The 27258-nt window shown below is 38.9% G+C and overlaps 1 protein-coding gene across 5 annotated transcripts in view; it reads left to right on the top strand.

Moving 5' to 3' along the window:
- Nucleotides 1–9015, top strand: part of LOC126094543 (zinc finger MIZ domain-containing protein 1-like) — a 149590-nt gene extending 140575 nt beyond the window's left edge. For all 5 annotated transcript variants that reach the window (XM_049908993.1, XM_049909003.1, XM_049908978.1 and 2 more), the window contains 2 exons: nt 716–1012; nt 6267–9015. In XM_049908993.1, coding sequence (XP_049764950.1) covers nt 716–1012; nt 6267–6431 — 462 coding nt within the window. In that variant the 3' untranslated portion in view covers nt 6432–9015. The remainder of the gene's footprint in view (nt 1–715; nt 1013–6266) is intronic.
- Nucleotides 9016–27258: the final 18243 nt, after the last annotated feature.

The following is a 27258-nucleotide window of genomic DNA, read 5'->3' as shown; positions in this document are numbered from 1 at the left end:
GAAGTGGTAAAAATTATGCACAGTTTGTATGAGTGACCTGATAAATAAGGTAAATTGTTACTGAAGAGATGATAATGTTAGTGTGGCTACTACCAGTTAAATGTATAGCAGTAATGTGACCAGAACTGTTACAGCTGATTAATGTATTTGACATTATAGAGTCATAACAGATCACAATTCAGTATATCGAACAAAGCACCACTTGCAGCTCTGGTTTTACATGTGTGGGTAAATTGTGTTTCGTATCCATGAAGTTAAGAAATTTTTGTTAAAGGAAGTAAAAAAATGGTCATTTGAAAGCACCACAAACTTCCACTGGTTTCATTACTTCCCCACCAGTGATAGATAATACATTTCTGCATTTAGAAAGTATGTCACTCTCTGAACCTCGTACCCGCTTAGAGTATTAGTCACACTCTGGAACTCGTACCCAGCGAGATACCAGTCACACTTTTAGAAGACTAATAAATGGAGAGATGTCCTAATTGTTTCTCTTCTTAGCTTACGGCGACAATAGAGACAGAACTAGAACAACAGAACAATAGGACAGGGCAGGAAGGCAAAATCATCTGAATGACGTTTTATAAACAGAACAGACAGGAGTATTAAGTAACAAATAAAAAGAAAATGAAATAGTAGTGTATAATTTTCTTCAAGGATATTTAAAATTACTAAAGTGAGAGCCATTAAGCATTATTAAGTAATCCTGTTACAGATGCCGCATACGCCACATACTCCTCACACGCCACATACCCCAGGAGGTGCAGGTGGTGGAAACTCGGGACCACCCAGTGTACCACCAGCTGACACTTCGGGAGCAACCTCAGTGTCGGGAACTGCGACATCGGTGACGTCGGCAACTGTGAGTGCGAGTGCGGGTGCTGTACCGGGAACAGCTGACACGACATCGGCGTCTTCGGCTGCACCGTCTGCAGCAGACATACCATCTGACCTCAACTTTGATCCAGCTGCTGTCATAGATGGTGAAGGACAAGGCCAAGAGGCTTTGAATGTAAGTGAAACTAAGTGTTCTTGAATCATCTTTGAAATGTGGCATATTGTGTTGAGGTAAAATGAGTTGGATATTCATTTGAGAAAAAGTACTTCTGAGAAATACCTTAGACAAAGCATTCAGGAAATGGAACACAGGCAAGCAAATCATGTAAACGTTGTGTACTCACAAGTTGGAGACGTGAAATAGATTATGAGGACACAGTTCCAATCATTGGAAGGAAGGAAATCTCAGGTCTGATATAAGAGGGGGGGGGGGGGGGGGGGGAAGTTCTGGAATTGGACTACAACCCAGCTTTTCATATTATGTGGAAATGTACCAAGTGAGGAGAGTAGTGGTGAGACCAAATTCCCTTTTATATGGATGGCAGTTGAAGTCCCTGTCTGGCTACACAAATTTAAGTTTCCCCAAATTATTTACGGCAAGTGTTGGGTTGATTCGTTTGAAAAGAACATCGCCAGTTTCGTTTAACAATCCAAGCTAATGATCTTGTAATCATCAAAACATGAAACCATAATCTTCCTTGTTTATTGAGAAGTGTGTTAAATTTGGGAGTGCTCAAGAAAACTATTTGTAGTACTGTAGTCTTGATATTAAGGCACGGAATTAAATGAGTAAACAAAAAGTTTCAAATGACAGTATTTCTCACAAGTCAACAGTTAGCTCTGTATTTATTTCTTGTGTAAAACCTATTAATTTCTGAGAAGGAAAGTTGCTACTCACCATATAGCAGCGATGCTGAGTCGCGATAGGGACAACAAAAAGATTCACACAATTATAGCTTTCGGCCATTAAGGCCTTTGTCAGCAGTATGCACACACACACACACACACACACACACACACACACACACACACTCACACACACACACACTCACGTAAACACAACTTGCACACACATCAACAGTCTCAGAGAGCTGAAACCACACTGCGAGCAGCAGCACCAGTGCATGATGGGAGTGGCAAATGGGTGGGGGTAAGGAGGAGGCTGGAATGGAGATGGGGAGGGATAGTATGGTGGGAGTGGCGGACAGCATCATGTTGCAGTTTAGACAGAGGATAGGAGAGAAGGTGCAGAGGGGGGAGGGATAAGTAGTGGAAAGGAGAGAAATAAAAAGAAATTAAAAGTCTGGGTGTGGCAGTGAAATGATGGCTATGTAGTGCTGGAATGTGAACAGGGAGGGGGCTGGATGGGTGAGGACAGTGACTAATGAAGGTTGAGGCCAGGAGGGTTATGGGAATGTATGTTTCATATACAGCAGAAATAATATTTGCTAAAAAATTAGTGAACCTCTCAACTTTTGAATTAAATACATGTACAAATACACACTGCAACACATAGTAAATTGAGAAATGTAGCAAAACATGATTTAATTTTATGGGGAATTAATGTACATTTGATAAATGAATTACATCAGAAACAGCATACAATATGTGGTGACAACTGGTAATTTCTTAATTTGACTTCTCAGTGTTGCAGAAATGTTCCACACAAAAATTAACATTTATTTACTTTTCTTTATACTTGTAGTCATCACATGATGACTTTGGTAAAAATCATATTTTTTACAAAATTGTAGTACATATCATATTTGTATACAAAGGTTTAATACGTAACAAAGTCCAGATAGGATTTTCAACAATATTATAAAAAGGATAGATTGCTACTCACTGTAAAGACGACATCTTGAGTTGCAGACAGGCATAACCAAAAGATGGTTAGACATTTAGCTTTTGGCCAGAGCCATCTTCAGAAAAGAAATCACACACACACACACACACACACACACACACATATCCACGAACATTCACAAAAGACAGCACACCGCACACATATGTCACATAAGTGGCCATTATCTCCAACCACTCTGGCCTAAATCATATGAAATACATAACAATATGCATAGAAGGAAAATATTTATCTACAGTGTTTCATATATAATATATAAAACTTAGAAGTATTTCAATGAGTACAGATATTTATTTACAGAAAAGATTTTAATTTTTGTTTCAAATGGATCCTCAGTATGTGCTGCTATGGATTCTGGCAATTTGTTGTACCACACTGAGCCACTGATATATGAACTGTTATCTTCTACCTTTAATTTGGTTCTTTGTCTGTAATAGTTGTACTTCTTGGGTAGTAGTGCATATACAGTGAGGTATTTATTCTTAACTTGCCGAGTACCTGGCATTGCATTGCTCTGTACTTATTTCAATTCTATTAGTCCATCTCCTCCTTTCCCCAACTACCCCCTATCTGTCCACTTCTTTGCGCCCCTTCTCTCTGTCCTCCCACTTTGAGGTCATCTCCTCCTGCCCCTCTCTCTGTCCATCTGCTGCTGCCCCCTTTCTCTTCTCATTTCCTCCTCTTTCCTTTCTCTGTCCACTACCTTTAGTCACTGGAGAATAGTTTCTGTTGTATTCTTAATTCATGGACCATTCTGTTTTTCTATTCACATGCCGTTCACAAAGTTCATTATCCTTCCCACAATCATCACTACGTGTCAACAGGACGCTGTATCTGTTTTTTATATTTAATTTCATTTTCTAAGGTTGACACTTGTTTGGCACTTCCTTTCACTTCTCATAACTCTCTAGCTTCCCATTTTGCGACTTTCTTGTTTTATCGTTTGGAACATGTTGCAATTTCTGCAGTTCAGAATTTTCATTTCTTAAATGCAAAATATAACACCTCAGAATGTCCATAATTTTTTGTTCATAATTGGTTGCAGTAATTTTGTCAAGAAATTGTAGCTTATGGAACATATCAAGAAGGTGACAGGCAGTGTTGAATTAAAATGTAGCTATGATCAGCCTCTACATCTTTAGTCAACGGAATGTAACTTATGGGGTTCCATTTCAGCACACGCAAATTCAGGCCTTGGGAAAGCCTACTGTCAGAGCTACAGTGTGCCAAATGCATAAAAGTGATTTCCAAAATTTCAGTACCTGCCCATGCTATAGAAAACTTGTAGATGTAGACAGCATTTCTCTTTTCCATATGTACCTCTAATTATACATTAATGAGGCAGAAAATTATGACCATCTGGTCAACATGTGTTGACTGCCTCACGTGTAATGATGCTTCACTGCCAGGCCAGGCACATGGTGTCACGCATACGACTGCTGTGGCCAGTGGCCACACAGCACTCGACATGTTAATAGCGTCTTGGTCTACTTTGGAATGCAATACAATAATTATTGTGTATGGCTTGGATGACAAGACCTTGGTTGGATTTCCAGAAGTATGTGGCACATGCACATATTTCCCATAAGTTTCAGGTTGGTGATTTATGAGTGTGGAGCTGATGTCTAATGGTGTCCTAGATGTGTTCTGTCAGGTTCGGATCAGGCAAGCCAAGACAACAATGTGAGTTCACTCTTCAAACCATTGTAAGACGGTTCTGTCCCTGTGAAACCGACAGTTATGCTGCTGAAAGAAGCCATTGACATAAGGGAAGACGTCGTTCGTGAAGGGGTGTAGGTGTCTGCAGTAATGTTCATGCAGCTGACAGCCATCATGGTGCCTAGATTACTACCATAGGTTGCAAAAAAGCCCAGGTGAATGCCCCCATAGCACAATATTGTCTCCACTGGCCTGTGTCTGTAATGTAGTGTATACTTTGAGCATCCATTGTCTGAATGACTGTGTATTCAGACATAACCATTGACCTAGTGTAATAACAAACATGATTCATTCAACCAGGTGACCTGTTTCCAATGGTTCACAGTCCAATCTTGAAGATCCTGTGGTCATTGCTATTGTAACTGAAGATGCCCTTGGGTCAACATAGAGATTGTCTGCTGCCAGAAGTCCCATGTTCAACAATGTGTGCTGAACAGCGTGTTCTGAAACCTTGTTCCTGCACCAGCACTGCACCCTGTCGTCATATCTGCTACAGATTGCACCTTATACTGCTTTACAGAGTGGGCAAGCCTCGAACCACCTCATTCTGTGATGAGGTGTGGATGTTTGATACCGTGTCGCCTACTCATGGTTTTACCGTCCACCATTCCCAGGTGCTGGGCGGCAACAATCTGCCCTTTGTCAAACTGCTTATGCCAGTGGATTTCCCCATTTGAGCCGTGTATTGGGACTAGAATAATATTTTGGCTCATCAGTGTTTGTATTCTAGACACAAAATTTTCATGAACAGTATTTTTTTCTGTAATTGTCATTAGAAAAAAGCAGGAAGTCTAAATTATTGGATTAATGAACAATGGAAATTCCAGGTTGGAATATCAGCAATATTATACAAAGATAGATTGCTAAATTAGATTAGATTAGTAGAAGGAATTGCCATTAAGAAATTCTTTTAATTTCCTTTTAAATCTGTCAGATTTTTGATGCTGTTAGATAAGTGACCAAACACTTTTGTGGCAGCATAATTTACCTCCTTCTGAGCCAAAGTTAGATTTAACCTAGAGTAGTGAAGATCATCCTTTCTCCTAGTGTTGCGCTATTCACCTTAAAGATGACACATTGAGTTGCAGGCACACACATTCACCAAGCAAGCACACTTCATACACGTATAATCACTATCTCTGGCTGCCAGAGGTATACTTGCTTGTACGAATGTGCGTGTTTTTTTTTCTTTTCTGAAGAAGCTGTTGAACGAAAGCTTAATGGGTAAAAGCCTTTTCTTTGTGCCTGTCTGCAACTCAATGTGTCATCTTTATGGTGAGTAGCAATCTATCCTTTTCATAATATTGTAAATATTGGAGTATTATATTTTTTATGTATGAAATATATGTATCTACCAAACAGTGGAAAATTCACGATGGAATGTAACAGTGTTGTGAAAAGGAAAGTTGCTACTCACCGTATAGCTGAGACGCTGAGCCGCAGATAGGCACAACAAAAAGACTGTCACAAATATAGCTTCCAGCCAGTAAGGCCTTCTTCAAAATTAGATGACAAACACATGCATACGTACTCGTGCAAAAGCAGCTCACACACACAACTGCAGTCTTAGGCAACTGAGGCCTCAGTTGCCTGAGACTCCAGTCATTTGTGTGTGTGTGTGTGTGTGTTGTGTTTGTGTGAGTGTGTACGTGTGTGTTTGTCATCTAATTTTGACGAAGGCCTTACTAGCTGAAAGCTATATTTGTGACAGTCTTTTTGTTGTGCCTATCTGCGACTCAGCATCTCCACTATACGGTGATTACCAACTTCCCTTTCCACCATATTGATATATGTATCTATGTTGGTTTATAAATATATTTCAATATTTTGATTGTTCTTCCCTCAGTTGCTTCCTGACAACGGTGTGGATCCTATAGAGCTGTTGTCGTACCTGGAACCGCCGGACCTGGCAACTCCGCCATCGAGTGGTGCGAGCAGCAATGGTGGAGCTGGCGGTGGAACTCCTGGTGGTGCCACCACAAGTGACGATATTCTTGCTTTGTTTGAATGAACATGCAACAAAGTGTGCTGTGTTTGCTGTACGTGTGCAAATGTGTGATATTGTGTAATTTATTGTACATAATCGAATGTACTGAAGGTGAATTTGAAGTAGATTGATTGTTGGCCAGTCTAGCAGATAGTGTTTCTGTAACAGTTCAGTGAACCTTGATAATTAAAATTTCTGGGCTGGCCTGCCACAGCACTGGACCTAAAATAGTGATGAGAAGTGTATTAAAATACTTCAAGAAAGCAAATAATATTCTAACAAGAACTCTTAAACCCAAGAAAAATTGTGGGTTTACTGTAAATAAGTGAAATTTTGTAAGAAATGATGTAATATGTCTCTCTCTATCTCTGTCTTTTCCTTTTTTAAAATTTAGTTTCAGCTCTTTTGGAAATAAGATTATTTGTGTTTAGTGGTTGCATTAGTTTTATGCTTTCCTGACATCCCCTGATTATGTGCAGGGATGTTACAAACATATTTCTGCATAATATGACCTTGTAATTGTTCTGATTGTTCATACGTAAATATGATTTTCAATTACTGTGTTTCCTCATTTACTGTACTTTGCTACAGCAGTTTAGTTCAGGCAGCCATGGACCATTGTGGCCATGCTGTGGCAGGTGACTCGTAATGCCCCTTTAATTTGTGAGTTAATTATTTGTGTGTGATGGTTTTAAAATATGAACACACAAGGAGAGAGTGAAATATTTTACCCAAAACAAGAACCAAGTGTGTGAGGATGTGTACGTGAAACATTTTCGTGTGTAAATGTATCCTGTGACAAATCTCGAATGACTGCATATTGCATTCTTAGTGTACAGCTTCCCTTAAAGTATTAATTGTGAGAAGCACAAAAATTATAATTGTAGATGAGCAGTATAACAAGTACAGAAAACTTTTAAAACAAGATATTAAAGACAATGTCAAAGTAAATATTTAATAGCTATGGTTAAAATGGAAACTTTTTGACAAAGCAGTTGTGGCAGCAAAATAAAAACAAGCTGATGTGAGTTGACACTATGTAATGAAGATTGTTTTAGGAACTATTTTGTGTAATTGTGTGGGAAATGATGTGCTGCTGTGTGATGCACAAGTTTCAGAAGCAGTTCCTATTTGAGCAGCTCCAGTTTGTGGACTGAGAGAATTCTTGCTTTTCCTGTCTTCTTTTTGAAATGTTGTTATTGAGAATGCCAAATTATTTTGTACTTAAAATGTGAATGTAATATGATTGAAAGCTTTCTTCTGAAACTTGTGTAAAGAGAAAATATAAGTGAGATTGGCAAAAAGGAAAGTATGTTGCTATGGAAAAAAATGTTTTCTGTCATCTAAGGACCTTAACATTTTTGAATAAACTAAAAGGAGTTAAATAAGAAACCTGCTAGAAGACCATACTGCCAATATATAAATTTCTCATGCAATTCAAAAAACTTGCTTTGTAGGGATTAGATGATCGTTTATAAGGATGAAGAAACACAATTATCGATTTTCCCCTCCCATTTTTTCTTTTTGTCTTCATTTTACACTGACAAGTATCTAAGAAGAAAAGTATACAAATACCACCAAGCATATATGTTCCTTTGAAGCTGTCATTTTATGTACTTCATAACTGACGATGGCAATAAATTGGTATTCTTTTTAGAAAAATTGTGACAGTTATAAAATATCAGAGGAATGAAGACTTATGTTTAATAACAAACTACTAAGATACTGACCTCTGATAGTCTCCTTAAAATTTTTTAGTTCACTATTTAAGTGCCACACCATTGTTTCCTTCTTCCTTTCTTCTTTTCACAAAATTATTTGCATTCACGTTGAGGCAGACTCATCTCTGACTTTCATGGGAATGCAAAAGTCAGATCATTCATAAACCAGATTGTCTGAGTTTGGCTGTCACATTTGCAAAAATCAAGTCCTTAGAAGATAGAATTCCCCTAAGTAGTGCACAGCTTTTTTAAAACAGGAAGATTTCGAACTGTATCATTGTTAAAACAATCAATAATGGGGATAGGTATTCAGAAATGAAAATTTTTTTTCCTGTTCAGATTTTCTTCTTTCCAAAGCAACATTTTTATTTATTACTTGTATTAATTAATGCACATATCAAATGTTGAATTTCAGATGGACCACTAGAATTTGGCAAAATTAAAAACATATGAAATATTCTTGTTTCTCAAATACTTTAAAATGTGTATTGTGAGAAAGATACTTGAAATTTTGGTAAAAGAAAGTAAAGAACAGAAACTTTTTCCCCAGCACGTGGTACATAAAATATCCCCCTCCAGAATAGTTTTTTCTCACTCCTGCACTCAATCTCTTGCACCTGTGGAACTCATATTTTTTAACTGCTTCACATGAAGAATTGTATTTGGACCAAGCAGTTGTGTTGTTGCCAGCTTTGGGCTTGAGAGTATAGGTGTAGCATTTCACTGTACTGCCGTTTAGCGGCTCGAAACAACGCCAGCTAGTTATAGGTAGGTCTTCCTTTGTACACTGTGCCATATGCACAGTGAAGTCATGTTTAACTTCAGTATTGTACATAGTTTCCAGTGTAGATGTATCTCTGCAAAAAATGTATTATTACACAGATGAACTGTTGTCTTATTTAAATTTCCTTTCTCCTTTAAGACTGTATAATTCTGTCTATGTGCCCCACATACACTGTGTGGTCAAAAGTCTAGGGATACTCCATTGAACATGCTGTCTGTGATGGCCAGAATGCATTCAAAGTTACCCAAGTGCAGACACTGAGTGTCAAAAGAATAAACATATTCACTGTTAGAGTAAATCAATGAGAGTCTAAGAGAGCATCATAATTGGGGGGGGGGGGGGGGGGGGGGGACAAGACTGAGAATTATGGCAAAGGGAAGGATATACTAAACCAAAAATAGTAACTGATAGAGGTCAATGAAATCTACTTGTACTGCTGTACTGTAGCAGTACTATGGGAAACAACTGTACAACATCTTTACAGTCTGTTGCAGAGGACCTTCCCTACAGGTGATGTTTAAGAGGTCAGAGGAAAAAATTCTCCACCAAAAGACAAGAAGACCCTTTTTGTAGGTCACTAATGACTAGAAACCACTAGTCACAAGAATGAAATAACCACCACCTCATTGGTTGAAATAATACTGCCCCTGATCCATGGATGAATAAAAGACGGTTTCCAGGATCTTTAAGTCATTGTGTATCATGTGAATCTGATTGACGTGTGTGAACCAGGCAGATGCCTGGCGATTAGCATTTGACTGAGATTTTTGTTACGACAATTCGGTAGTGGTGGTGCAGTGATCTGGGGCTGTGTTCTCTTGTCAAACATGTGTGAGGTGCTATTGTTAACAAAACAAGTCTCACTGCATAAGCATACAGAGAAAGTTGGATGAATTTACTGGATTGGCTCATTTAAAGCCTCAACCTGAACCTCATCAAAACTTTTTTTGTGAGTTTAATTGTTGATTGTGTACCAGATAGTCTCCCATGAACCTTACACCTTTATTCGCTATGTTTCAGAAAGAATAAAAGTAAGTTCCGCCTTTGGTGTGCCAAACTGAATTCCCTGATGATAGTATTAGCACAGAATGCCCACCATATCAGTCCCTCTTCCCCCCCCCCCCCTTTTTTTTAACAGCAATGGATATCCATAAACTTTTGGTCACAGTGTAGTTTCTCTTCCTCTTGTAGTTGATAAATGCATTTCAGTCATTAACTTAAACATAATCATGTAGTTTTTTGGGAAGTGCTCTATATTGCACCTTAATGTGTAATGTTTATTCCATTAGCAACAATACTGTGATATTTGTTGTCGATATTGGAAGATAATAAGAATTGCTGATAGCAGTGAAACTGCACTACAAGCACTAATAACTGAATTGCATTCTGATGTATGCTATTATTAATGTATACACGACATTTAAACTGGCAGATGCCACTTTGCTGACACCAGTAGTGGAAGTGTTTTGTGCAGTCATAAATTACAATCAGTGTTATGTAACTTTAAACATGATAGACTGTTACAATTCAATCCGTGGTGACACATACAAATTAAGAGTGAAAAACCTCTAATGGATGTGAAGTAGCACACTTCATTATTAGTTGGGAAACCAGCAGGTACTTACGTTCAACTAAGTCACATTTTGGAAGATAAATACTTGTCATGCAGAAAGTTGGAGGGATTGGAGAAATGCAGGAAGTTGGAGGAAATGGAGAATTCATTTGACATATTGTGTCTGTAGTTATAACACGAGCTTAGAGGTGGGAAGGTAGTACAAATTTTGAACTTGAGAGTTTGCCCCAAAATTTCAGTTATTAAAATTAATTATGGATACTAGATGAATTGTTACACAACATTCTTATGTCTTCTGTATCACATCACATATGACATATTGAATGAGAACATTATCAATGGAAACAGTATGGAATCCATGTCTGTTCAAGAGGTTACTATTAGTAAATTATGATAATGAAATTCCACAGTGGGAAAGAACGCACATATTCATAGGCACATCTCTGAGATAACAATGTCATAAAGATGTGCAGGGCAAGGAGTGGATAGAAGTATTTGGAGATAGAGGACAGATGACAATTCTCAAAAGATGTTGCACAATGTGGATTAATGTAGGTAACATTGCCATCCAGGAGGTGTCCAGGAAGGTAATTCATTGAACTGATGATTGGATAAAACTGATATGGGATTAGATGTTGGGCTTTTGGAGGAATGGTCACATAGGCTCAGTCGTGGGTAAAGCAGCTGGTAGGCTGCAGTTTATTGGTAGAATACTGGGGAAGTGCAATCAGTCTACAAAGGAGATTTCTTACAAATCACTCGTGCAACCTATCCTAGAATATTGCTGAAGTTATGGGAGCTGTACCAAATAGGGCGAACAGGAGACTCTGAAAGTATACAGAGAAGGGCAGCATGAATGGTCACAGGTTTGTTTAATGCATGAGAGAGTGTTACAGAAACACTGAAGGAACTGAACTGGCAGACCCTTGAAGACAGACATAAACTGTCTGAAGAAAGTCTGTTAACAAAGCTTCAAGAACTAGCTTTAAATGATAACTCTACGAATATACTACAAGCCCCTACATATCACTCACATAGGTATCTAGAGGCATTCACACAGAGGCATTTGATCAGTCATTCTTCTAGCACTCCATATGTTAATGGAATGGGAAAAACCATAATAATGTAGTACAATGGGATGTACCCTACGCCATGTACATCACAATGGTTTGCAGAGTATAGATGTAGATTTAGAACAGAGGTTCTCCTGCTGTCGGTGAAACTCTAAAAATATTATCAATAATCTGAACCAGACAACGGATTTAGAGTGACAAGTGTCTGAGTAGAGGTAAGGAAGCTGCAACTAATTATTTAGGGATGCTGGTTGACCAAGTCAGAGGAACTTCCAATGGAGGTGAATTCAGCTGAGATCGACCTAAAGTCTTAAATAGTTATGGGAGATGGATTCATTTTGGTAAAGACTGTAAGAAGATGTGTCAGAAAGCTGGTAGAAATACTAAACCGCGTAGTCACTGCAGAACATGAACAAAATGGTAATGTTGGAGCCCTTGTCTGCGAGAAGCAGGATAGGATAAGATTAGAATAATTACTGCATGTACAGAGACATTCAAACAATCATTCTTCTCACGCTCCATGCGAGAATGGAACATGAAGAAACCCTAATAACTGGCACAATGGGATGTGCCCTATGCCATGCAGCTCGTAGTGGTTTGCAGAGTACATATGTAGTTACACTTATACTACAAGAAGATGTCATTCTGCAGACAGAAATACTGCTAAACAAACAGGCTTTATTTGCTGTTCATCCACTGACATCAGCACTTGTCACAAAACATGTAACCCACCAGGAGCCATCTTCATGAACTCCGGCCAACAAAAATCAGACAGAAAATTAATTCATAGTATACTGAAACAGTTGTCAAAACTACTGTAATTGTTATTTATTTTCTATAAGTGATACTACAGTAGGGCCATCTAAATTTATGAATTGCCACCATTATATCTACATCTACATCTACATGATTACTCTGCAATTCACATTTAAGTGCTTGGCAGAGGGTTCATCGAACCACAATCATACTATCTCTGTGCGCGGGAAAAACGAACACCTAAACCTTTCTGTTCGAGCTCTGATTTCTATTTATTTTGATGATCATTCCTACCTATGTAGGTTTGGCTCAACAAAATATTTTTGCATTCGGAAGAGAAAGTTGGTGACTGAAATTTCGTAAATAGATCTCTCTGCGCCGAAAAACGTCTTTGCTTTAATGACTTCCATCCCAACTCGCATATCATATCTGCCACACTCTCTTCCCTATTACGTGATAATACAAAATGAGCTGCCTTTTTTTTGCACCCTTTCGATGTCCTCCGTCAATCCCACCTGGTAAGGATCCCACACCGCGCAGCAATATTCTAACAGAGGACGAACAAGTGTAGTGTAAGCTGTCTCTTTAGTGGACTTGTTGCATCTTCTAAGTGTCCTACCAATGAAACGCAACCTTTGGCTCGCCTCCCCACAATATTATCTATGTGGTCTTTCCAACTGAAGTTGTTTGTAATTTTAACACCCAGGTACTTAGTTGAATTGACAGCCTTGAGAACTGTACTATTTATCGAGTAATTGAATTCCAACGGATTTCTCTTGGAACTCATGTGGATCACCTCACACTTTTCATTATTTAGCGTCAACTGCCACCTGCCACACCATACAACAATCTTTTCTAAATCGCTTTGCAACTGATACTGGTCTTCGGATGACCTTACTAGACGGTAAATTACAGCATCATCTGCGAACAACCTAAGAGAATTGATCAGATTGTCACCCAGGTCATTTATATAGATCAGGAACAGTAGAGGCCCAGGGCGCTTCCCTGGGGAACACCTGATATCACTTCAGTTTTACTCGATGATTTGCCGTCTATTACTACGAACTGCGACCTTCCTGACAGGAAATCACGAATCCAGTTGCACAACTGAGACGATACCCCATAGGGCCACAGCTTGATTAGAAGTCGCTTGTGAGGAACGGTGTCGAAAGCTTCCCGGAAATCTAGAAATACGGAATCAACCTGAGATCCCCTGTCGATAGCGGCCATTACTTCGTGCGAATAAAGAGCTAGCTGCGTTGCACAAGAATGATGTTTTCTGAAGCCATGCTGATTATGTATCAATAGATCATTCCCTTCGACATGGAAGTGCTGAACAACTTGTTGGAACTGTAACAGTGATCTCCTGTGCCAAAAATATAGTATTCTTCTTATCAGCCACTCCATCTGGAGCTGAGATCATCCTAGATACATTGAAGTGATAGAGATAAAATCAGAGTCCTAAACAATATACCACAAAATGAGCAACATCTTCTCTCTCTCTTTCAAATGGAAAAAAAGGAAAGTTAAGCTAGCACAAAGTGCTAGTGACTCCACACAAAGGAAAGTACTTTGAAAACTGTTATCTGCAACTACATATGTGTATTGGCAAATAATGAGTTGAGTTGGGGAACATGAATCCCAATGTTTGGTTCTATTGACTTCGATTAAGGGAAACAGTGCAGTGTATTATTATTCTGTATCTGCTAGTAATAATTTTTATTCAAGATTTTCTTTTCATGATGGGGGTTATCATATATCTTTTGGAATGATAATTAACTGTTCATTGCTGTTTTTGATAAATGGTCCAAAGATATAATATATCTAACAATTCTTTCATCTTAAATGCAGTTGATAAATATTTCACACAACTTGTGAATATCATCCGATCAGAGAGAACCAACATGCCATTCAATGAATCCTTCAATTAATACATGTTACTTGTATTAGCAGAGAGATAATAGAAATATCAAGAAAGAAATCCTCACAGCTAAAACGAGTCATCATGTCCACATGGAATACCAATTCAGTTTTTCAAAGTGTACTCTGCGGCATTGGCCTCTTACTTAGCTTGCATTTATTGTGAACCTTTAGCCCAGTGCAAAGTCCCAAATGATGGGAAATAAGAGCAGGTGACTTTTGTTTACAAAAAGGGCAAAAGAATGGACCTGAAAATTTACAAACCAACATCCCTAACATCAGTTAGCTGCAGAATCCTTGAACATATTCTGAGTTCGAATATGATAAATTTTCTTGAGAGCGGGAAGCTTATGCCCATAAATCAGCACAACTATGGAAAGCATCTCTCAGGCGAAACTCAGCTTGCCCCTTTCTCACATGATACACTGCAAATTACGGATGAAGGGCTACAGGCAGATTCTGTATTACTAGATTTCTGGAAAGTGTTTGACACGGTGCCACACTGTTAACTGGCTGTTAACGATGGTGTGAACGTAGGGAACAGGTCACATTTATGTGACTGGCTTGAAGACTTCTTAAGTTACAGAATCCGGTATGTTGCCCTCAATGGTGAGTGTTCATCAGAGACAAGGGTTCATCAAGAGAAGCCCAGGGAAGTGTGATAGGACTGCTATTATTTTCTTATACATAAATGATTTGGCAGACAGGGTGGAGAACAATCTGTGGTTGTTCATGGATGATGGTGTGGTGTATGGTAAGATGTCCAAGTTGAGTGACTGTAGGAGGATACAAGATGATTAGATAAAATTTCTAGTTGGTGTGATGAATGGCAACTAGCTCTAAATGTAAAAAAATATATAAGTTAATGTGGATTAGTACGAAAAACAATCCTCCAACATTCAGCTACAGCATTCAGAGTGACACAGTTACATCATTCAAATATCTGACATAACATTGCAAATTGATATGAAATGGAATGAGCATGTGAGGTTTGTGGTATGAAAGGTGAATGGTTGACTTCAGTTTATTGGGAGAATTCTAGGAAAGTGTGGTTCATCTGTAAAGGAGACCACATATTGGATGTTAGTGCAACCTAATCATGAGTGTTTGGGACCTGTACATCTGCATCTACATCTACATACATACTCCGCAATCCACCATACGGCGCGTGGCGGAGGGTACCTCATACCACAACTAGCATCTTCTCTCCCTGTTCCACTACCAAACAGAACAAGGGAAAAATGACTGCCTATATGCCTCTGTACGAGCCCTAATCTCTCTTATCGTATCTTTGTGGTCTTTCCGCGAAATGCGAGCTGGCGGCAGTAAAATTGTACTGCAGTCAGGCTCAGATGTTGGCTGGTTCTCTAAATTTCCTCAGTAGCCATTCACAAAAAGAACGCCTCCCTTCCTCCAGAGACTCTCACCCGAGTTCCTGAAGCATTTCCGTAACATTCGCATGATGATCATACCTACCAGTAACAAATATAGCAGCCCACCTCTGAATTGCTTCTGTGTCCTCCCTCAATCCGACCTGATAGGGATCCCAAATGCTCGAGTAGTAGTCAAGAATAGGTCGATTAGTGTTCTATAAGTGGTCTCCTTTACAGATGAACCACATCTTCCCAAAATTCTACCAATGAACTGAAAACGACTATCCACCTTCCCCACAACTGCCATTACATGCTTGTCCCACTTCATATCGCTCTGCAATGTTATGCCCAAATATTTAATCGACGTGACTGTATCAAGCGCTACACTACTGATGGAGTATTCAAACATTACGGGATTCTTTTTCCTATTCATCTGCATTAATTTACATTTATCTATATTTAGAGTTAGCTGCCATTCTTTACACCAGTCACAAATCCTGTCCAAGTCATCTTGTACCCTCCTACAGTCACTCAGTGACGACACCTTCCCGTACACCACAGCATCATCAGCAAACAGCTGCACATTGCTATCCACCCTATCCAAAAGATCATTTATGTAGATAGAAAACAACAGCGGACCTACCACACTTCCCTGGGGCACTCCAGATGATACCCTCAAGTCAGATTAAAGGAAGACATTGCAGATATTCAGAGGCGGGCTGCTAGATTTGTTACTGGTAGGTTTGAACAACACACTAGTGTTACAGAGACACTTTGGAAGCTCAAATGGGAATCCCTGGAGGGAAAGTGACATTCTTTTCAAGGAACACTACTGAGAAGTGAAGCAGACTGCAGAATGGTTCTGTTGCCTCCAACATACATTGTGTGTAAGGAACACGAAGATAATATATGAGAAATTAGGGCTCATATGGAGGCATGTAGATATTCGTTTTTGCCTCGTTCTATTTTTGACTGGAACAGGAAAGGAAATTACTAGTAGTGGCACGGGATACCCTCTGCCACGCGCCGTATGTGGATTGCAGAGAATCACCATTGATGTAGATGTAGAGGTGTATGACTCAAACCGGTTGGTTATAATCAAAGTGCAGCAACTAACAGAGGTCCAGTGTGGGCTATAATTATCATGGCAGCAAAACGTGTAAATATTCTTAATGCATTAATGCAGAACCAATGTACATTGGAAAACAAATTAGTTCAAATTTTGGCCACCAGGTGAAAATCTAGCACTGTGAATGCAGGAAACAAGTCCAGAAATGTCTTCAAATGTAGTAGATTAGGAACAGGATGTGTGTAGAAAAGGTCAAACAACTGTTGTTAACCACCCTTTCCACAATTTGTTCAATATGAGCAACAGAGATGTCGACGAGATGCTCTGCGGTGCCAGATTTGTACATGGTGACCAAAATTGGAACTATTTTTTTCTAGTGTAAATCAGTTCCACATTAACACATTAGCATATGTATCAAGTTTTATTGCCATCCCATAATTACAACTGACACTGGACCCCTGTGAGTAGCTGCACATTGCTAATAATGTAGATGTGGTAATGGAAATTTGCTACTGTTTCCTAATGTCAGCAACTGATGTTGTTAACCCTAAACATTATAGCTGTTTAAGGAGTAGGATGAAATTGTGGTTGTACATTAGCAAGGACAACTAAACAATTTTATTGGTATTACCTGTGTTGTTGTTGTGGTCTTCAGTCCAGAGACTGGTTTGATGTAGCTCTCCATGCTACTCTATCCTGTGCAAGCTTCTTCATTTCCCAGTACCTACTGCAACCTACATCCTTCTGAATCTGTTCAGTGTATTCATCTATTGGTCTTCCTCTACAATTTTTACCCTCCACACTGCCCTCCAATACTAAATTGGTGATCCCTTGATGCCTCAGAACATGTCCTACCAACCAATCCCTTCTTCTAGTCAAGTTGATCCACAAATTTCTCTTCTCCCCTATTCTAATCAGTGTGTCCTCATTAGTTATGTGATCTACCCATCTAATCTTCAGCATTCTTCTGTAGCACCACATTTCGAAAGCTTCTATTCTCTTCTTATCTAAACTAGTTATCGTCCATGTTTCACTCCCATACATGGCTACACTCAATACAAGTACTTTCAGAAACGACTTTCTGACACTTAAATCTATACTTGATGTCAAAAAATTTCTCTTCTTCAGAAATGCTTTCCTTGCCATTGTCAGTCTATATTACCGGCATCAGAAATAAATATACATATTTTTGGTTTGGTTGCACGAAAGTTTCCATCTATAGTATAATACATAGATGCAGATAAAATTGCTCAGAATAGCATGCATTTATCTTACAGCTGTACTTCACCAGTGTAATTATCTGGAGTGTAATTAGTATGTTTTGCACAGAATCTCAAACTGATAAATTCAAGAGCATTACATGTATTTGCACACTTATGTAACATCTAATACACATTTTCACTAGTAAAATTAAGCCAAAAGATTTTCTGTAGATTAACTTTTCATTTGTTATTAACATATATATGCGAAGACAGGAAAGAAGATCCTCTTCAGAACATTCTGGTTGAAATTCAATACCTAGAAAGGCACTGACTTTTCACCCTTAACAATTTTTCAACAAATGACTTTCACGTATCGGCAATACTTTACCTGTAAGCAGTAGTTATATCTGAAAGCTGATTAGAAGACTAGATTAGGTAAATCAGAATGTGAGGGGAAAAGCATTCCTTGTGTCCTGTCACGTATCTTCTATGACATGTATTTACCAAATCATCCAATAAGAAGAAAAAGCAAAATACTTTAAGTAAATAAGCATTCATGTTGTAATCAGTCATGTACCTGACTTTTGCAGCTCTTGAAAGGAAACTTTTACTCACTCCTTTAATATTTTTGCTGAAACATCTTAAATAACCAAATAATACACAAGAAAATTTTTATGTAGTTTATTATCAACAGTCTCATTTATGTTTACACAAAAGTTCTTACATCTAGCATTATAACGAGTTAACAGCATTGATACATTGCTTAGTATTTTTCACCTCACCGAACTGTTGAAGTCAACCACTGTGCCCTCTGATTTCATTCTCTGGCAGAGGACTTGCTGTAGTTGGAAGTTGTGGAACATAGATGCCTTCTTTCCCCAGGCCGAAAGGAAAGGATGTACCAGTACGAAGGAAGTAAGAACCACGAGTACTGCTGAAATGGGAAAGGTCAGATGTCATACTTTGACAGAACAACCTTAGAGAAATGAAAAAGTGTATCATGCAAAAGACATTCTGTTTATTGCTGTTGGACAGAAAGACAATACTGCATTTGCACAGCTGTGTTCTATTCTTTCATCTATTATAAAGCCAAAAAAGGAGAAACCTGCAGACTTGGAAAAAGTTTGATTTTAAAAGAAATGGAGACTACGTTCACATAAAAAAAACATACAACTAAAATAAATCAATGGCAGTTCACAGACTGAGACATATTTATGAGCCATGAATATCATATTCATCTTCACAGTCCTGTGCTAACTGTTCTGACAGCTAGCCCATCTGCAGTTCATGCTGGTATCACGTGCACATGGAGGTAATAAAGACAAAACCAGTCATGAAGTGTATATATCAAGTAATAAAACTAGAAAGATCTATAGAGCATAACAGCTTTCTACCTGAGTCAAGACAACAGAAAAAATAAATAAAAAATAAAAACTGTAACACAAAAGCTGAGCACTTCCACACAGAGAAAGGCAAGTGATGTAAGGAAGATTATTTGCACGAACAACTCCAGTTGCCAGGGCAAATAAAGTCCAATAAAGATGTGAAGACTAACATTTGCAGTAGAAAAATATCAAACAAAACTGCAACCCAATAAGTTTTTGGATTATATCAGGTTTTTCATGTAGTAGCTGGGATGCTGTTGCAAGCTTGCTAATAATAGTGAGGGTGCATGAATATAGGAAAATGAGATGGACATTCAGGTTGGAGACCTGAAAATGACAATAGGCGAGTAGTTTCTTTGTTACACAGAGGTGGTGATGCTGCACAAGTCTAATGCTTTCTTGGACGACAAGAGACAGTGCCGTGTTGGGTTGCACGACTCACATGTCTCTTCCAGTTGACTCATACATTGTGCGTGCAGCCGATCCTCTTCTTTGGGTCATCAGCTACGTTGCTCTCACCGTTTCATTCTTCTCTGAAGACTGTATCAAGTCAAAAGGGAATAATATTAACCAACTCTCTATTCATGAAATAAATCATGTACTTGTAGAATCTTTGCAGTTCAACAACAATATATTTTCAACTCTCATCCCCAAAGTATCAATTATTCTGTACAAGCTCCAGCAAGCCAACTGGTTGCAAGAGAAATGTCAGATTCAACAAAACACCTATAAAATTACATACGTGCTGCCTCTTGCAGAGCCAAGACATGAAGTAAGAGTCTTTATACAATACACACTTAATCTGTCTCTGTAACAATCCTCATGACACCACAAATCACGGAACAGTATACAAACACTCTTTGACTTTTTGATATAAATCTCAAGGTGCTGCTGGTAACCACTTGTCAGGGCCACTCGTCTGACACAGCTCCTGGCTTCTCGTGACAGCTGTCTCTCCTGCACACACAGATACGTGTGGCGCAGTAAAAAGGCTCTCTCACCATTGTCATTAAAATATCGGGTGTTCGAGGTGGTGGAGAGCAAAGTGTTTCTAGAATTTACCCCAAAACTCTCGAAGCATTAAACAAGATACACAATTTTATCATGGTTTCTTTGCATCACCAATAGGGCAGACTGGCAGCAGGAAAAGTGATCTGGAATTGTTGGGATAGACAGAGTAAGAGACACTGAGGAAACAGGGCCCTTACCCACAGAGTAAGCATGTGTTCTTCTGGTAAAAGTCAGGCCAAAACGCAAGCCTAGGGAGACTGTCCCAGGCAACACAAATGTCAGTTAACAATGTCAGGCTGGCACAAACAGCAACACCAAGCAGTGAACCTACTGTTCAGCAACAAACTGTGGCTACAACAGACCAAACTAGTGAAGTAATAATTGAAGACCTAGGCATATATAATATTGACAGAATGCCCAGTGTACATACACCAGTCCTGAACCCGCAATGAGATGGTCATATCTCAAACAGATAACAACTCATTGTGCCCTAGGATAAAGAACATGAAGAGCGAATGTCTGCTTTGACTACAAAAATCATAATTACATTTATGGCAAATACTGTTCTGGAAGCCCAACCAAAAGTCAGAATCCTGCTGATTTATAATTTACTATGCAGAAAACTATGTTCAATTGAACAGTGCACTCAAACAACTGTCCAGACAACTCTAGGCTGTATTCCAGAGAGATAAGGTGAAATATAATAGATTCAACGAAGACCAGAAATTTGCATTACAATTCTAATGCTTTAAGCAGTAGTCACACGGAAAAACAACCAGTGACAGAGGACGTGAGCTCGTTCACTTCAGCAAATAACATATAACCTTTTCACAGCACTATGCGACATAGCAACTTTTCTTACAAGAAGAGACCAACATTCTTCCTTAGCCTTGTGGAAGGAATTATCAAGGTTTTTGTTATACCTTACAATGGATATTGGGCAATGCACAAGAATACAGTCTACAGACCAAAAAGATGGAGAAAAATGAATTTCTGATGAGGCATGTTAGACATCCAGTCTGACGATGAATGTCAAAACAATAGGTGAAATAAATTTTGTGGCTGAAAGATCCAAATTTAGTGGCTGAAGATCCAAAGACTGGAAATTTCATTCAAGATCCAAAGATCTACTAAACAAGCTTCTACAATTACCATACTGGCAGAACTACAGAACGTTGTTGCTATGGTCTTGTGACAGCTGATAGTGTGTGAATTATGAATTAACATGTGTACACTGGGTGCAGGTATCAGTGGCTGGGAGTGAGGAATATGTTGATGGCATAACCTGGGCAAATCAGACTGGGTCCATAAGGCGTCTTCTTCAAAACAATCTTCAAACTTTGTCCACATGTCAGAAACATAACCACAAGAAGTTACCTTTCAGCACTTCATGACCAATTTCTCAGATATGGGTTTGGACAATGTGAAGCTGCCAATGTTTGGGAATGGCTTGAACTTTGCTCCTAAGCCTAGAACCTAGTGTTTAACTGGTTTTATTAGTGCTATTGAATAGCTGTTAAACCCCTTCCCAGTCATGCAGCAGAAGAAATAAGGTATGAAATATGTGGTGCACTTATGAGGGTTCCTTCTCAGGAAAGTAACGTTTCTTTCATGGAAAGGGCTGCAACACTCAAATTATGATGAGATCCCCACACACTGTTCCTTCCAATGGGTAAGGGAAACACCACTGTACTGTTGTGATGTAGGCCTTTGACTAGAAGATTTATAGTGTGCGGAGTGAACAAAATACAGGAAAATTGATAAAGGCACTACACGGAGAGTAGAAAGAAAAAATGTAAGCAGTGTTGAATTATTCTGCTCTTTGGCAGGAAGTTGTGAAAAGATTAAGACCTCAAGCTCTGTTTGACCAAGTTTATGTGGCCTTTTAAAAATTCACAAAGAAGATGCACCATTATGTCCTACTGTGTGTAATATCAGCACAGCAAAGTGTGACTAGCTAGACATGCTACTTTGTTGCCAAGACTTTTTGTGGGAAAATGCTTGCATCGTGTTCACAGCTCTGCTGACTTCATTAATAGACTGAGCTCAGTATGACTCAATGAACTGGACTTATTAGTAAGTTTGTCACCTCACTCTTCACTAAGGTCTCTCTCATGAATTTGTTGTCACTCATTGGCGTAAGTTTGAAGCTAATACAGCAGCACTCTCCCATCACACTATCTCTCAGCTTACCCTTTATTCACCAGTGAATATTTTGAATTGACTGTGGGTGTTGCTAAAGATAATCCTCCCTACCTGATGGTAAGTAACATTTTTATGGAATACTTTGGGGAGAGGACACTTGAATCAGTGGAACTTAAGCCAAAGCCCTTTCTGGTGACACAGTGATGATGCTTTTGTAGCGTTGACACACCAGGAAGAAGAGCAATCATGTTTTTACAGCAACTGAATTCAATCGATGAGAATATCAAATTTATGATAGGAGTGGAAAAAGACAGTTGTCTACTGTCGGTTTACCGTAAGTCCACACAAATGGACCTATATTTGCAGGCATCTAGCTGTCATCACCTATCACATACTACAAATGTCCTTCAAATGTTGGTAAATGGGGCACATGTTATGTCTGACAGATACAACCTTGCAAAGGAACTGGAACACCTACAATTTGTGTTCAAACATAATGAATATTCTCCACATCAAAGCAGCACAGCTTCAAGGCAGGAGGAACAATCAACAGTAATTAATGGAAAAAGGACGCATTAGACAATGGAAACCACTGTATTAAAGGCACATAACGTATATACACAGGCTATGTGCCTTGTAACTGAAAAACTGTCATGATGATCTATCCATTGGCAAAACTTTCTGGACTGGCCTCCATTCAAATATCTGAGAGGGGACTGCCACGAGGAAGACGACCATGAGAAAAAGATGGAATAACAAATGAAAAGGTAGCACTTGATGACTTGGATTGTAGAATGTCTGAAGTTTTAACATGGTAGGGAAGCTAGAAATTCTGAAAAGGGAAATGAAGCCTTAACCTAGTTATATCGGGTGACAATTAAATGAACTGGAAAGGAGATAAGGATTTCTCATCAGAAGAATTTAGTGTAATATCAACAGCAGCAGAAAATGGTGTAATGGAAGTAGGATTTATTGTAGTAACTGGGTAGTTCTCATCAGATTTGACAGCATTCCAACGCTGTCATTCGTAGTTCACCTATGAGGATACTGAATGGGTAATTCAGTATGTAAAACAAAATTACAATGTAATAGTCATGGAATGCTGGAATGCAGTTGCAGGGGAAGGATTAGAAGAAAGAGTTATCGGAGAATATGGACATAGTAGTAGGAATGAGAGGACAGAAAGACTAAATGAGTTCTGCAATAAATGTCAGCTGGCAATAGTGAATACTCCTGTTCAGACATCACAAGAGGATGGGGTGTACACAGAAAAGCTCTGGAGGCACTGGAAGATTCCTGTAGGAGTACATCAGACTGAGATTCCAAAATTAGATATTGGTTTGTAAGGCACACCCAGGAGTAGATGTAGACTCAGACTGCAGTTTAATAATCATGAAGAATGAATTGAAATTTAAGAGAATTGCCCAGAAGAACAATTGTGGAAGCAAGCTGTATGCTGAGGAACGATGAAACACATTTGAAGTTCGCTAAATATGTGGATATTGCAGTAGTGAATACCAGAGCAGCAGTTCAGTTGAAGAGGAGTGGAAGTCCCTAAAAAAAGCAATCACATAAGTTGGACAGACAAATTTAGGCACAAGGAAGGTGACTGTGAAGAAACTTGGGTAACAGTAGAAATGCTTCAATTGATGGACGAAAGAAGTACAAAGATGTTCAGAGAAAGACAGAATACAGAAACATAAATCACTTACAAATGGAATAAATAGTAAATGCCTAGGCAAAATGGCTACAGGAAAAGCGTGAAGAAATCAAAAAAGAATTGATCGTCATTTCAGCTTATAGATAAGTCAAAACAAACTTTGGTGTAATTACAAGCAAGGTTGGCAACATCAAGAGTGTAATGGGAATCCCGCTGTTAAGTTCAGAGGAAAGAGTGAATGTATGGAAAGAGTACACCAAAGGCCTATGTGAGGGAGAGGAATTGTCTGATGATGCAATAGAAGAAGAAACTGGAGTTGATATGGAAGAGATAGAGGATCTAGTATTAGAGTCAGAATTTAAAAGAGCTCTGGAAGACTTAAGACCACATAAGGTGGAAGGGATAGATAGCATTTAATCGGAGTTTCTCAAAATCGCTGGGGGAAATCGCAACCAAACGACTGTTCAAGTTTGTATGTGGGATCTATAACACAGGAAACATACCGTCAGACTTACGGAAAAATATCATCCGCACAATTCTGCAGGTAGCGTGAGCATATAAATGCAAGAACTATCGCACATTCAGCTTAACAGCTCATGCATCTAAGTTGATAACAAAAACAATACACAGATGAATGGAAAAGCGGCAGAGGGCTATATCGAGGGCATTACTTTTCAGCATGCCCTCGTACAAGAGCCAAAGGGGGAGAATAAGATTGGAAGACCAAGAACTAAGTGCTCGGATTAAAAGGGATGTAAGACAGGGATGTTATCTTCTGGCCCCTCTGTTTACTCCACACACACAAAAGTAATGAGAAAAATAAAAGAAAGACTGAAGAATGGAATTAAAATTCAGAGCATAAGGATATCAATGGTAAGATACACTGATGGCACTGCTACCCTCAAAGAAAGTGAAGAAGAATCTGTTAAATAGAATGAGTAGTCTAATGACTACAGTATATGGATTGAAGGTAAACTGTAGAAAGTTTAGAGTAAATAGAAGTAGCAGCAGAAATAAGAACAGTAAGAAGCTAAACATCAAAATTGGTGATCACAAAGTAGACAAAATTAAGGAATTATGCTGCCTTGGAAGCAAAGTATCTGCCTTCATCATCATTATTTAATATTTGATTATAACAATTTATTGGGCAACGGCCTTGCCGCAATGGATACACCAGTTCCCGTCTGATCACCGAAGTTAAGCACTGTCGCGTTTGGCCAGCACTTGGAAGGGTGACCATCCGGGCCACCATGTGCTGTTGCCATTTTTTGGGGAGCACTGAGCCTCGTGATACCAACTGAGGAGCTACTCAACCAAATAGTAGCGTATCCGGTCACAGAAACCGTCATAGCGACCAGGAGAGCGGTGTGCTGATCACGTGCCACTCCTATCCACATCCTCAGCTGAGGATGACACGGCGGTCGGATGGCCCCGATGGGCCACTTATGGCCTGAAGACGGAGTGCTTTATAATGATTTATTACCTAGAAATAATGATTTTCAACTACCAGTCCAAAAAGACCCAATCGGTCCCTCGGTGCCGGCCGTTGTGGCCGAGCGGTTCCGGGCGCTTCAGTCCGGAACCGCGCTGCTGCTACGGTCGCAGGTTCGAATCCTGCCTCGGGCACGGATGTGTGTGATGTCCTTAGGTTAGTTAGGTTTAAGTAGTTTCTAAGTCTAGGGGACTGATGACCTCAGATGTTAAGTTCCATAGTGCTTAGAACCATTTTTTTGGTCTCTTAGTCTTACTACCTATCTGACTGATTAGTCACTTGTACACCATAGTGGAAGGTCATGACTAACAATCAGACAGTTTCCTCACTCATGTTCGGTCATATGCCTTAAACCCTTATGCAATTTTGGGCTTTTTGCAGAGTATTATTCCCAATGGCATTTCTGCAACATATGACCATCTTCTTCCATTGCTATCTACAGTTTTGGGGCTTTTTGTTAGAATTTTGCTGATTTTTCGAAACAGATACATTTCAGAGATCATAAATAAATGTTTAACAAATAACACAGTGCATTATTTGAACAATTTACATTTTCAAACAACTGACAGTTTACTAGGGTCTTGGGAATTAATACTTAACATCGATTAGGTGCATACTAAGTTCATGGTTAGGTGTGTTAAAAACCGCACACCCTATGGCGTCATATAAGTGCGAAACACGGGGTGCTATACTTCCAATTACCTAGTGTCAACTATTTCTCAAGGTCATTCAACTAGCCATTTCCACCTACTTCCCTCAATGTCACTCAACTACTTTTCACGATGGTTATCCAAAGACGCATGTATATAATCGTAACTATGGGACATTTAATTTTTAACCTATCACTGATCACTGTTGTGTGCGTATCCCTTTCAGACCTTTTTTTGCTGGAGAAAGAAAAAAAATTTATGTGGTAATGTCCTTAGGTGATTTTTCAATGATTTTAGATGAAATATTTATACAAAAACATGTACCCATTTACAAAACATATTTTGTGCATGTGTCTTCATTTTATGGACTAAAATAGCTAATTACGAAATATTCTCTATTGCAATGAATAGTAAACTGATCATTCAATAACCACCGTGCAAAATAACAATAACAATATCGAGTTATACAGTGGAATATAGCGAACCAACCACATCTGTGTATTCTGTTGCTCACGAGCTGCTGTTCACTGCTGATATTTTCATAGTGATGCCCAATAGTTGGCAGCACTTGCGCATGATGAAAAGGTTGAACATTCACAAATGTGTACCCCGAGTTCCAATTGGAAAAAATACTTCTATTGCAACCATGATACAGTAAGAGTTAGTGTACACACTTGTAGCCAGAGGGTCTGAAAGGGTTAGCGTAGGATGGAATAATACAAGAACGTTTATTTATCTAAAGCAAAATAACAATCGATCCACAGCGTTCCACTGGTCAAACATCTACGTTTACAATACATATTCCGCATATGGTGGATGGCGGAATGTATCACATACCACTACTATTATCCATTTCATAATGATTGACCCCTGACTTTCTGATCAGACTGTATTACGAACATCGATATTTTAACTTGTCGGAATCGTGTAAATGTCTACTTTTGTTTCGTATATCAATATTATTTAAAAAGGGAAATGGATAGGTTAAAGTTAGACATAGTGGGAATTAGTGAAGTTCGGTGGCAGGAGGAACAAGA

Source organism: Schistocerca cancellata, chromosome 1 (assembly GCF_023864275.1).
Source record: "Schistocerca cancellata isolate TAMUIC-IGC-003103 chromosome 1, iqSchCanc2.1, whole genome shotgun sequence".
Lineage (NCBI taxonomy): Eukaryota > Metazoa > Arthropoda > Insecta > Orthoptera > Acrididae > Schistocerca > Schistocerca cancellata.
Note: the sequence above shows the minus strand (reverse complement) of the source record. Positions and strands in the feature narration are given on the sequence as shown.